A 14,056-nucleotide genomic window follows, 5' to 3' on the forward strand; every position below is an offset into this window, starting at 1 on the left:
CACAACAACAAGAGAAAGAGGTTCCAAAAATCAATCAACAGGTCACCATCGTGTGTTTGCAGCTGAATGGAAATTGGAGTGCTCGTCGGAATCCATGCAAACGATAAGGTTAACCTGAGCTGTGTCGGCTAGCAGCATCCAAAACAGTGCGGCCTGCCAACGTTTGCTGATCGATCCGTAATTAATATTGATGATATGTATATGGTTCGAATATAAATCAACACAAATCATTGACTGATAGGAGCTGTGGTTCACCGTATCGACCGATTGGTTCGTTCACTGCAGAGGAAGGCATGCGTGCTGATGATGTGGCCGGGAAACGATGGGCGGAATCTCGCATATCGCACACAATTATATCCCATAAACCCATCGTTGTGAGCCGTTTTGCAGGGAGGATGGATTAAGTTCATAAAGTATTATAAAAAAACACTTTCGACGGGCTGTGACTGTAACCGAAAATTGCTCGTTAGGTCGTAAATCTATCGTCTAGCAAGGTCTGCTATTTTACTGCGATGTCTTGCGCCGAGTAACCAAAACCTTGGATTGACATCCAATTCAGCCCTAAGAAGATTGCATCCGAATGCAATCGAACGGTTGTGTTTGCAAATCGTAAAACATCTCTCCGCTTGCGCTCCTGCTTACACCAACCATTAGCTCGTGCTCGGGTCCTGACGGAAGGTTTGCCCCTCTGCCGGATTGCATGATGGCGCGAATGGTTGTTTGTTAAGATAATAATAAATATGAATATATTGGTAAATATTAGCACCCATTTCGAGCTGCTCGGCTGGGCAAACGCTCATACTTACATACACACGCGTGGTCCAGCAGCTGGTCTTGGTTGCAGCTCCGTCGTAAGCGAGTCCCCATAAAGACATTGCCATCAATCCTTCCACGATGTGTGAATATTATCCTCCGGGCTGGAGTGGCTTTCACTCCCTCCAGAAGAAAGCAGAAGGTGGGCAAATTGTCCCACTTTATCATCGCGCGCGCGAAGATGTCATCGAGCAGGAGGAGAAGGAGGCAGCAAGCCCAGGCTGAAGGCCGATGACCGGCCAAACGTGGCGTGAAACATATATCCATATTATTGGTTTTCGAAACGAGGAGCTGAAATTGGAAGAAGAAAAAAGAAAAACACACACACACACACAGGGTCGACATGTTAAGTGGAAGTCAAGCTACTCGGAAATAGTCAGCTGCTCGCTCTTTCTCCCCGCGCTCGGTCGGTTGCGAGGTAATCAATTCCAATATGCGTAACGACCTGACGGAAGAGTCATAAAATTGATTTACTGTGTTTGCGCACACGCCGAGCGTTCCCGCGTTCAGGCATACCGGGCGGGGCGGGGGGGGGGGGGGGGGTGGAAGCGGCGCAGAAGATGCGCACCGTATCAAGCACCGTCTGCCAAGGAAATGGGCCTCCCAAACGACAACCCGGTATAGATGCGTGCAAGATGCGGTGGTGGTGCGTAACGATAGGCCGCTACCGTGGATACAAAGCGCAGCGGTTGGTTGGTGTGATAAAAGGGGACGACTCCCATGTACGATGAGAGGTTAGGGAAGAGTTATTACTTTCCATTTCACCGGTTCTTTCTTTTTATCGTGATTCGCAGGAAGCTAATTGCATTGCATCTTCCAAGGTGCAAAGGGAAAAGATAAAGTGTGGTCCGGAGGGCAACGATTGTTGCTCTTCTTCAATCGAACGCCAATATGGCGTGACGAGCCTAGGAATCGCTACACTTCTTCTGCAAATGACAGACAGACACAGTTCCTGGTAGATGTACCGAGAGATCTCGGAACGGGAACATCGGATACAAGCAGCAGTTCTAAAGTTCTTGAGCAGCCACGATTTACATAAAGGCATTTGCATTTGCTGACGGTTTGCTCTGGTTGCCATGGCATTTGCTCGTCGTTCCTTGGCACCCGGCGGAGTTGATGCTGTGTGGTACACTACCCGTCGCGAGAGTTCGTCAACTCTTTAAGCGCGACAAACGAACCGATTTCCTATGCCCGCTTTTACTAAATGCTACATCCTTCGGCCGCCCAAGTGCAGGCCAAGTGTTCCAATTTACAATTCAAAATGCGCCAACCAGCTCTACCGGGCACCAAAGAAGGGAAGCAGTAATACCAAGCCGTCGTGTGTTCGATTAGTTGTTCACTTCCTCTCATATAGCTCGGGTTAGGGAGGTCCCTTGCTCTCGGGTGCGGAAACAGGTATTACATTCGCTTCTTGTCCGGGGGTGAACAAGAATCTTTGCTCCTGGTTGTACACAGGCTTTACTACATTATTCACCAGTGCGGAGGGGGCGTAGATTGCGGGAACCGGAGCAACTGCGTTCAACTGCTGGCAGGATACAGTATAGTCTTCCGGACCTGGGGTGAATATGATAAGTAAGAGAGGCGAAGAAGGAGAGATCTTGAACATGAATGGATGCTGCACAGGTTACACACAATGTGCAATGCAAAATTAAGCAACCATTCCCACAGACACTCACACCCGGGATGACTTTGTAGGTTCTTGCAGCAAAACTCATGTATTTGAGAACTCGGTTTTGCAGTATTAATTAGACAACATGTTGGGATATTACATGAGTTTCTATTCCCAAAACAATGCTATACAATGGGTTCTGAAAAAGGGAAATAAAAAGAACAAACGAACCAGAAAGTCTTCACGTCCCGAATGCCATCAGCTTACCTATCATCAGCTGTTCAGCTCCTTCCGTGGACCACCCAGCTGGGTCAAGGCATGCTTGGTGGAGTATTTTTGGAAGACGAGTAGAGCTAGCGTTGCGTTTTAAAATAAACACATACACACCCATCACTGATGGTCAGCTTGGTAAGAAATGTACGCATCAAGACGGAAATCCGACGACTGATTGACAGCTGATGCCGCTGAAGAATTCTTCCCCCAAGTGTCGTTACGTGAATACTCGCGAACTCTCGGACATGCTATGGGCACTAACGCCCAGCCCAGCGCTCTTCTTGATCAGCTGATGAGCAGATGGTTTCGAGCAAAGGTGCGGCCGTTCTACTCCTGTGACACTGAGTGACGTTTCGCGTCTATTTGGCATTGGCCCACGGCGGCAAGAAGTAACAAAAACCCGGAAGCACCCGAAAAATTCAACCAGTCAACCAGTGTGCCCCCTTTCCGACCTTGGCGAGCGGGAGATGTTTCACTTTCGCACAACTTGACATCCACCAGCTTTACGTCACACATGCGTCACATCCACCGACAGCGCGCCGTAGCCTACTAGGGGGAAACAAAAATGGAATCGCGATGCTACTCTATACCTGTCAAATTCAAATTCCCCCAAAAACCGGTGTGGGAAAATCTATTAAACTTAGACACACACACACACAACTTTGACGCGTTGTTTGTTTTCCCCATCCACACTTCCCACACTTCATTCCGTTTGCTCCGGATTTTCCACTTGACTAGTGCCCTGTGCCGCCTATCAAAAGTCAATCATTTTCCTCCAATTTACCCGTCTCCGCGCGATAACGATCAGCCTGCTTCAAGGTTTTGAAGATGCTCACTCTCTCTCGAACGCGATGTTCCAATAGATTTCCGTCGAGTGCGGTGCGGTTTTGGATAGTCGGCCCTGGAGCTTTGTGCGTGTCAAAATTCACGGTTTCAATGGGCAATGGGGGATGATGGAGGATGGAATCAAATGCGCACTTGCCGTCGGGTGCGTACGTGCGGTCGCACTCGTGACAGGTTTTATCCGTACCATCATCAACGCCACTGTAGTGTGCTTCAAATCATCCATTTTAGCGCCTTGTGCAGAGCTGCGGGATAATCATTTGAAGGACTTCGATCGGCTGTGAAGATGTAGCTTTTTCGCAGAATGGCAAAACTGGACATTCGGGCTCGGCATTCATTTATTGAACGCATCGATGGGGTGTGTGTGGGTTTGGTACAAATCAGTTTAATTATAGGCACAAGCTAGGGACAAAGAGATTTTTGTGTCCGCCACGTGTGTGCGTTGGCTTACAAGCAGAGGCACGTGTTTCGTTTTCTGTTTGCAGGATTTTCATTCATTAGTCATTGGCTACATTCAATTCTTCGCAACACAACAGCATCCAGGGCAACGTCCGGAAGCGAAGGCCGAGGGTTTCGAGATGTTTGATTACAGTCGTTTGCCTTTTGCAATGGATGGAGTAGTGCCAGATAGAACATGTACGTTTGGCTTAACATGCGGAACATAGGATCTTGTTACTGCCTGGGAACCTCCACAACGACACAAAGTAATTAAATTGAGCAATTGAGGTTTGGGACTTAATTTGCCTCGAGGAAGACACCATGTCGAGATGGAATAGATTGTAACACCAGCATCGTAAACCAGCATCACCTCCAAGAGTAATATCTTTTAATACCAGTAGAATGTGCCTCGAAAGCTGTAATATCCCTCCGGAAGCGTACCTTCAAATCATACGAATGGATCAATCGGATAGTTCCATTATAACCAAACACACTCTCTCTTTATTCCCTTTACGGCTTCACTTTATGGCGATAGTTTTCATAATTATAATCTCTAACTAGCATCAAAAGATTAGCTCAAACTTAAGCACGAGAGCGCATTATCTTTTGCTTTATGCGCGGTCGTAAAAGGCAGCAGCACTAGCATTCACTTCACACAACCTTTCATCATTTCTTGATGGGGTTCTTGCAAACGTAACGATCTACCAGAAAATGGCTATGGCATGAAATCTTTGGATGTATCGGAAAACCCAGCCCATAAAACTATTTACGTTTTGCGTTTGAAGATCTTCAAAATTTGGTGATTGGGCCTTTGAAGCGTTCGGTGTATCTCTAGGGTTTGGGATTGCGGATGAGATGTTTAATACAAGCTAATGAGATCCCCAGACCCGATCTATTCTATTCCGGATCACCCGGAATCAAAAACTTACCCACTACCAGACACTTGAAGTGGACTGTGTTGGCGCTATTTCCTCTATTTCCGTTCACCATTACCAACACGTTGTCTTTTTGCTGTCTGTTTTACTGTCGGGTTTGATTATCCAACCGTTTGTTGATGATCTACGAGATGCGTACGGGAAAGATCGTTCTGAAGATGACGACGATGATGATGATGATAATAGTCTAAAAAAGAAACAGAGAAGAATCCAAAAAGGGAAGTGGCCAGTACTATAATCAAACTGACTTTGGTGGAAACTTTTACCTTTACTTCCTCCATTCCAGTAGCTTCTGAAGCAAACAACATCCACCGGAGCTCCTCCAGAGTTCCCGCGTGGTAAAACCATTCTCCGGTGTGCTGTACCGAACGAATGGGTTCCAATTTTGATGGCTTTTTTTGTTGTTGACGAAGCGGCGCCCTTTAGAAGTGGTGTTGGTGTTTTTACGAGCTTTCGAGTTTCGTCCCCAAAACACCCGCACAGAAGGAGCCCCTTGTGCCTTTGTTTGAGTGTTTTGGCACTGGAAAGCATCCGGATTTAGTTTTGCTTTTACGACCATACACTTTCGCTTCACTGTACCACTTGTATCGTTGAGGGAGGGATCGATTCCAGCGAGGGTTTAGGACCTTCGTACGGGGCAGAGGAACAGCTCAGCGAAAAAGCCGACAAGTCGATCGAAATACCATTTGCGAAACTCGCAAACGGGTCGTCCCGAAAGAAGGAAAACAGGAGCGGCCGCTTTTATGCCGCTACAATGGACAAGTTTTATGGCCCACAAGCCACACACACACACACACACACACAAGCCAAGGGACCCGGAGGGTTGGGAATAATCCATGGATGAGTGCTTTCGGGAAAGAAAAACACCGGGACAAGGACTTGGTTTGGGTTGTCTGGGCTGGTAGTAGTTCGGGATGGGCTGGTGATTTACTCGCTCAACCACAGCCATTATTTCGTACTTCGCACTACCCGTGCGGCGCTTATGCTGCCCAATGCTTGGGGGAACTAATTAAAAAGTAATAATTACTGACACCAAACTTCCAAAACACCAAACCAACGTTACTAATGGTGGTTGATCCAGCACAAACCCACTGCAGCGCGTTTGCTCAGCGGGAAGTGTGAGAAGCAAACCATTGATGAAACCTGTCGCTAGGAGTGTGGGGAAGATACTCGGAAATATGGCGAAAAGACGCCCTTGTCCGCCGGATTCGAACGGTTATTACCGAACGTCCCAAGTGTACACTGTGGTGATACGATGTTGACAACTATAATTTACTTTTTCACATAATATCACACCAAACCAGGAAAGGTTATCATCATCATCATCATGATCATAAGCCCTACACGCTGCTACCTTCCTCTATTGGGATTCCGGTGTAGTTCCCAAAGGAACGTTCCCGCCCTCTTCGGCCCCAACAGAACCAGCGAGTGTGAGAGAGACAAATAGACTGATTGGAGTACGATTGTCAGCGGATTATGATTTATGATAACGCTACTTTAATGACAGTTACGTCGGATGGTGGAATGTAACAGGAAAGGTTTTTTTCTCCCCTCCCCCACGGAATGATGTCTTCATTTCTTTCACCGTCCGTTTGAGAGGGTGTCTGAAATTGCAGGGGGCTTTCCCAAATTGGTACACCAAAGACAGTGCGCGCCAAGTTGCACAAGTTTCCCGACGTCGTTAGCTAGTTGTTTCGCTAGAAAGAAGCAGAAAAAAAACCTGAAGCGAATGAAGAAGTTTGTGTTGATTGAGATGTTTCATCTTCTCTGGCGCGGGTGGACAGTGCGGTGCCGAATTTCCGGCGACCGGAAGTCGCCATATTTACTAAATGGGAACACATGAACAGGCCGTGCTGGCATGTGGACCAGCTGTGCAGCCGGCAAAAAGTGTCAAAATGTGGGTTTTCTGACTCATCCGAGTCCAGTCACTAGGCCCGTCATTAGTGTGTGCAGTGATCCACCGCGATCCACCACAGGGATGATAGATGTCGCAGCCGTGCTCTGCGATTGAACTTTTCGATGGGTATTTACAGTTGGGAAAGTGGCCATTAAATTTTCGTAGCAAATGAGGGCCAGAGCAAGGGCTTGTTTAAAGGTGTGTGGATGGTTGCAGATGGGGGGGTTTTACTTGACACAATGGTGAGAGGCATCTAAGCGTGCAAATTGACACTTTGGCTGACAGAGCGATTAAGGTGAACTAATTCACCGACAAGGGACAAACTTTTGTACCGTTTGAACGATCGTGACTCTATTTATCTGCTTCGATTGCAATGTATTTAGAAACAATGGGTCATATTTGTTGTAGCCTCAAATATGTCTCTAATTGTAGAAAGATAGTTGTGGGTCTTGAAAATCACAGAAAAAGTCACAAATGAAGGCTTCTTTCCTATGATTTCATATCTCCTATACATTTGTTTTGAGAATCAAGCTTCAGATGCCCATGCGCAGGGCTGAACCTTCAATAAACCAATCAGTCACTGTAAGCCAGGCCCATCTATACGGGATTTACCTAGCCAATTCGGCATCGTAGAAGCGATATCGATCGTCGTAAATACTCATTTGAATTTGCAACCAAGCAACTAAGCGACCAAGGAATTTGCCGACCAAGAACTGATGTATTAATTTGCATTAGTATATATCTAAGGTTTGCCAATGTCAGCCATTATTGGTCCCTTATTGGAAACATATTGCAATAAATCTATCGAATTTTCTATTTTCAACTATATAAAACCACATACACAATTGCGGGACAAATCAATGGTTGGCTGAATCGCTAATTCAATAGCATTGTTTAAATATTGTTTCTATTTCATGTTTTCGAATGCCCTCAGTTGATAAATAATGTTTATCGGCAGTATGAATTTATTGAGAATTTATTAATATTCTTCTTCTATTTGGCGTAACGTTCTCCACGGACATGCCCGGGCCTGTACAAGCTTTCAAAACTTAGCTCATTACCACGCAGCCGGATAGTCAAAATCCTTGCTACGGGAGGACGGTCCATCTGGGGCTTGAACTCATGGCGTGCTTGTTATTGAGTTGTTCGAGTTGACGACTGTACCACGGGACCTCCCCATTGTACACATTCAAAATTAATAATAAATTCTTACAGTCGTTGCTACCTAAATTTGGATCTGATTGATTTATTGATGCTTTAGAGACAAAAATTGATGGGCGGAGTGAGCAAATATGTATGACAGATGTTCGCATAACAGTCAGAATTTGTGAAGATAAAGCTAAAGTGAAATTCAAATATAAGGCTTCTTCTTTTTGTTTTTCTTAATTTAAAACGGATGTACCTACCTAGTACAAACGATAGGGTAAAATAAGACAAACACTTCAATGTGATCCAGACTAAATCGTACACGAAACGTGACATGTCTCCGCAAAGAAATGCCTCCGTATTGAAATTGTACGTCTACTGTTATCTACATGTATCATTTATAATGAGTCTGATGACTTTTTTGTAGTGACAGTTTTTGAAGACAATAGAAAAGGCCATAGTTGAAGGCTATTTCACGATAAATGTTTTTGTTGAGACCCGGCAAATGATCATTCTTTTCCAAAGTCACACACTAAAACCCATCAAGTTTCAATCCAGTAGAACGAACCGCTCTTTACTATTGCCACCAATTAATGCATCACAGCATAATGTCCCTGTTGTACGGACCCATTTCGCATTTCCGTCCTTTCGCAACTCATAACAGTTTGCATTTCCTTCACGCATTGCAGGTTTAGGTAGTTTTAATTATTCTAAACGACTCCGTGACTCATCGCTACCAACTGGCGTAAGTCACATGCAATAAGAACAGCCTGTTGGCCGAGTGTACATTAGTCCACATTTTCAGTTTGCGTGTCCTTTTGCGTGAAATAATTTTGCAAATCCTGCTGGATGCCTTGGCAATGTGCGTTCGCACACGCAAAAAACGAAAGGTGCGTGAAGAAACTTTCCTTCCTTGCTGGCTGCATTTCCATATAACGCAAGCTTAATTAGCCATACCGTGCACACCGTGTACAGTTGTGCAGTCCAATTGGATGTTTGCATGTGCATAAAGTGCTCGGGCACAGCCTGCACACACACATATGGTGTGTTGTGGCTCACAGTTGCGGTCGTAAAGCTGTCCGAACTGAAGCGGCAAACGCGTTGCACTCAATGAGTTAATGGGAAAAGGCGTGGGGCGCACCACATCACGCATAATCGTAAAACATCCCATGGCCATAACAATGAAAGTGCGTTTTTCCAACGGAAAATTTCCTCCCACCGATGAAATCAAGCTGTCACCCGAGCGAGAGACCGTTGGAGCGGCCAATAAATAATCCACTAAAGGGAGTTCTCCATGCGCTGGCAATGGCTAATATGTAGGGCATGACAGGTGGAACAAGCTCCAAAAACAAGCTTGATTGTGTTGTTCTAAATTAAAACCTTCTCTCTCTCTGGGGGGAAAAAGGAGAGAGAGAGGGCGAGAGTGTAACAAAAATGAATAAAAAAAGGAAACCATGATGACCAACTCTTCCCGAACGTTTTGTGGTCATTAAACTTTGCTCATTAGGTGACAAGCGTGGTGCGCTTGGTGGCATAAAACCCCATCCATCCCCTTCCCTTAGAACCACACTGCATTTGACACGAACATTCGCGCTTTGCACTTTTAATAGAAGGCCATTAAAATTCATTACGATTATTATGACTTTACGCAACACAACATTAGACGCACGATGCAGTGGGCACACAGCGGGTTCGTCGTCTGGTGTTTTTAGAACCTCCGCGGGGAAAAGGGACGGCACCGGCGCGCTGCGGCGTTGTGGCATTTAATAGGCATTGTCGTTATGTATACAGGGGTACAGAGCGCCCCAGTAACAGTGGGTCATTTACATCGGGAGGCCTCCCCCAGATCCGACCCGGTCCGCCTGATGTGGTGTGAGTTCCGGTGTGACGGGCAAGTGTTCATTTCCAATTCGCCACCGGAGCATGATTATGGAAATGCTGGACAGTGGGCACGGACGGACGGAGCAGATGCTGTACCGACCGTCTCTCGACTTCTGTGTGCCAATGGCCCCGAGAAAAAAACAGACCTATTTCACCGATAGCGATAGGGCCGGAGAGCGACCGATCCTACCTAGCAACACACATGCCCAAGTGCGGCCCGATCGTGCACCGTGCCGTTACCGATCGGGAGTTGAACAAACTGATCGATTTCGAAATGCGAACTAGACGTGTTGCTACGCTGTGCTGTGCCACCACCAGCAGCGCATCGATTTGCATCCGTAAAGCAAGCGGGGCGGGAAAACATGGCCGGGTGAATGGCCGGCCGCCGAACGCAGCCGAAGTGATGAAATAATACTGGCAAATCGCCCGGCAAACGCGGAGAGGGATCAGCGGGGAGCTCTGTGACGTTACGTGCGACGTGGAAGGGGATTTTTGGAGGGGGAATGACGAGGACCGAGGTGAAAGGGGCGCTCCAATCCAAGCGGCTGGCCCGATTGCGTCAAGTCTCTGGGACAGTTGGACGTTCACTGAACTTTCGGACGGGTTTGGCCCTGGCCACCAAAAAAGCAACGAAATGCGCTCGTAACCTCGTCCGCTCGAGTCTCTTGTCGTTGTTGGAGATGTTTAGAGTCAGCGCCGGAGTTCGTAGACCCTTCGGTGAGGGTGCGCGCTTTCCAAAGTGCCGATCGCGTATCGGATAAAGCGGTACTGTGATGTAAGATTTACTGAGTTTTGACCGGCCGGGTCGTCAAGCAGGACGTGAGGGAGGAGGGAGGATTTTGTGTTGGACACGAGTCTCCAAGAGGGCCGCGATTATCTATGCGCAAGGGATTTAGGAGCGATAAGTGGCTTCACGTGGAGAATGGGAACCTTCATCGACGTCTACAGTAGTGATGGGTACACTGGAGTGCCGTTTGTAGGGAAATGGAATCGATATGATCTGTCTTGGGAGTTGTCCGGAACTGTCCCAAGAAATGTCTGGAATTGAACTGAACCGTCGGAGAAATATTATCCAAAAACAGCTTTCTTGGTCACTTGCATTTCGCGGGCACATTGAAATCCAGACGATACTAACATATCCAATAATTCCAGACAGCTCAATATGGTTCCCACGACTACAGACACTCCAGATGGTTTCGACGATTACAGACGGTCCAAATAGTTCTGAAGATTTCAACCATTTCTGACGATTGCTATGAACATTCCAGACTGTTCCGGATAGTTTCAATTATTACGGACGCTTCCAGACAGTTCTGATAGTTCCAGACGACTCTGAATAGTTTCGTTGAACAAGGTCGCTTCTAGACGATTCCAAAGGCTGTACACATTACCAGACGGTGCTGATGATTCCATACGATTTCAGACAATCCCAACGATTCTGACTATTCCAGACGGTTTCGATGATTCAAGACGATTTTTATGATGATTCCAGTCTGTTCCGGATGGTTTCAATTATTACGGACGCATCCAGAACAGTTTCGATAGTTCCACACGATTGCGAATATTTCCGATGAACAGGATCGCTTCAAGACGGTTCCGAATGTTATGGACAGTTCCTGACGGCTCCGATGATTCCAGACATTTGCAACGATTTTGACTATTAGTGTTTCGATGATTCATGACAATTCAGGTTCCGATGATTACAGACGGTTTCGATGATCCAGACGGTTTTGCAGATTTCCGATGATTGCTTCGATTGTTCGATGATCGAGATAGTTCGAACTATTATGAACGATTCCAGACAATTCTAGTAATCAAGGACGATTACGATGACTCTTATGATTCCAGAATATTTCCAGACAGTTCCAACGATTACAAATGTGTTCTGGATATTTCCGAAAATTCCAAACGATAACTGAGGGTTTTCTCGTACTTACCTTCGAGACCTATTTTCAAATGTTCAGAGTCGTCCGGAACTGGTTCCAAATCATCCATCAAATATGCCCAACTCTACCCTAAAGCCTAAAACATTGCCCGACAGGCTTTAGGGTAGGTACTGATGAGATAAATAGTTTAGAGAGTGAAGAATTTCAACTTATCTTCTTTGGGTGTGAGCAAAAGTCGCTTTTAATTTTCTACCGATATCTCCCTTCTCGCCCCCATCTTTAAGACGCTAAATACATCACGTGATCGCTTTCCCGCTCTACCACACTATCTCAGCAAGTGCTTCACAGCCCAGGTAAACATGACCAGCCCGGCCAGATATCCGACCGAACGTTGGCCACTGTTCCGCAGCACCCCGTTGATCCACTTCTCGTAGTGCGCCACGTCGGTGTACACGCCCGGCACACCCGGTTTGGCACACCCGTCTCCGAAGCTTACGATGCCAGCTACCCGCCCGCCAGCACACAGCAATGCCCCGCCCGAATCACCCTGGCAAGCGTCCCGGCCCGGTGCCTCCGCGCACAGCATGCCGAGCGTGAGCAGATTGCCGAACACCGCATTGCACGTGCCAAAGTCGCTGATCACCACGTTGATGCGCAGCAGATTCGGGCTCGTCGCTCTCGACTGCTCGTCCGTAACGCCCCAGCCGGCCAAACTGCAGCGATCGCCGTAGATGGGCGCCTTCTGGATGCGCTTCCCGGGGAAAAACGTGTCCGTTTTGCGGAACTCGGACGCGACGCGCAGGATCGCCACGTCGTTGATGAAGAGCGACGCGTCGTACTTCGGATGGACGTGGATGGAGCTGACGCGACGAATCTGCCGCAGCGGGCTGGCCATTGCTTGCAGCACGTAGAGGTCGTCACCCATTACTTGATACTGCAAGATAGGTACAAATGCTTCTTCAATGATTCTGTCTGGGGAAAACTTCACCGCGTCATACCTGAGAGGCCGGCTGTGCATCACCCCGCACATTCGTAACACAGTGCGCAGCGGTCATTACGTGGCCCATCGTGATCAGGGTACCGCCGCAAACGTGGGCCGAATTGCGCACCAGCTGCAGCGACACCATGGCCGGGAACTCGCCGACCGTTGCCAGCGTACCGCCGATGATGCGCGGGAACCACAGCACCTTACCATCTGGATCGTAGTGTGCATGACGGTAGTGTGGAATCGGATTCCAGCTCGGTGTGGAGTTGTCCGGGGCAACCGTTGCCAACGGTGGCAAACTGTTGCTGGGCAGGGTATGATTCACCTCCACCGACACGTTGAACGGTTGCGGAAGGGTTAGGTTCGCGTGCAGCGACACAGTGCCATCCGGAATGAGCTGCAGCACTGTGGACGGTATCGTCGGGTGTGTCAAACGTTCAGCTGGAGGCCGCAAAGTGCTCTTGAGCGGGCTGATAAAACCGATGACTCACCTGCAATGCAGAGCAGCACCGCCCAACCGGAGGAACACACTGAAACGTAACGCATGGCTTTGTTTTTTCTTGGCCCGATGCACGCTGGCGACTGCGAGGTGCGCGTTTGGGCGCTCGATTTCACGACCACACACACTCCGACCGGCACTATCTGTGGGCCGTATCTTTCGATATCTCTTTTTTTCTCGGTGATAAGTAAAGGCCCCCGGAATGGTACTGGCGCAATCGAAGATGATAACGCAAGCGTTCGGTGCTGATAGATGATGGCTCAACTGTATTGGCGGGTCGGAACGATGTGACAGTGGCGCTCGGAAGTATGCAATATTGTGGAACGCGTTGCAAAATTGACGAATCTTTTTGAAAGATTTGTCGTATGAACGCTTTTACTTCAATTTTATTTGAATTAAGTGTTGTTGGTTTTATGGGATTAATACATATAATAAGTCCTTGATGAGAAAGGTTCTTGCGAGTGAGAAAATTAGATATGATAGAATATAGACAAGGATTCCCAGGATATTAAATTTACCAAATTTCTTCCATTTTCATAACATAGCAAGTAATCAATTACAATCGATTTCAGCTTTGATGTTATTATTTTATATTGTAAAACATGACTTTCTGTATCTATTTTGCTACACATAGAACGCCTTCCACCTAGTAAGAAATTGCTTCTCACTGCCCCTAACTCACAAGGTCTTAGACACTGTGGAAAGTCCAAGATGAGCTGGTAATAATTGTCTATAGTTTATTAGTCATTAGAGTGATTGGCCAAACAAGCGGCTAGATAATGATTGAAAAACGGTATGCCATCAAGGGCGTTATAATGGATTAACGAGACGACATCGTGACACTGGCAGTT

General features: G+C 47.2%; 1 protein-coding gene across 1 annotated transcript; it reads right to left on the reverse strand.

Annotated features, from left to right (window-relative positions):
• Positions 1–11,930: 11,930 nt before the first annotated feature.
• On the reverse strand, positions 11,931–13,309 carry LOC120958611 (trypsin beta-like). Its single transcript, XM_040381527.2, has 3 exons — positions 13,198–13,309; positions 12,720–13,111; positions 11,931–12,655 (listed from the first exon to the last, which is right to left on the reverse strand). The coding sequence occupies exons 1-3, from the start codon at positions 13,250–13,252 to the stop codon at positions 12,047–12,049; spliced, it is 1,056 nt and encodes a 351-aa protein (XP_040237461.2). The 5' UTR covers positions 13,253–13,309; the 3' UTR covers positions 11,931–12,046.
• Positions 13,310–14,056: the final 747 nt, after the last annotated feature.

This window comes from Anopheles coluzzii, chromosome 3 (assembly GCF_943734685.1).
Source record: "Anopheles coluzzii chromosome 3, AcolN3, whole genome shotgun sequence".
In the NCBI taxonomy this organism is placed as follows: Eukaryota; Metazoa; Arthropoda; class Insecta; order Diptera; family Culicidae; genus Anopheles; species Anopheles coluzzii.

Coding starts and splice junctions, on each gene's coding strand:
- LOC120958611 (XM_040381527.2), bottom strand. CDS start 13,252: ATGCGTTACGTTTCAGTGTGTTCCTCCGGTTGGGCGGTGCTGCTCTGC. Junction 13,112..13,197: donor GGTGCTGCTCTGCATTGCAG/GTGAGTCATCGG, acceptor TACCGTCCACAG/TGCTGCAGCTCATTCCGGAT. Junction 12,656..12,719: donor ATGCACAGCCGGCCTCTCAG/GTATGACGCGGT, acceptor CCTATCTTGCAG/TATCAAGTAATGGGTGACGA.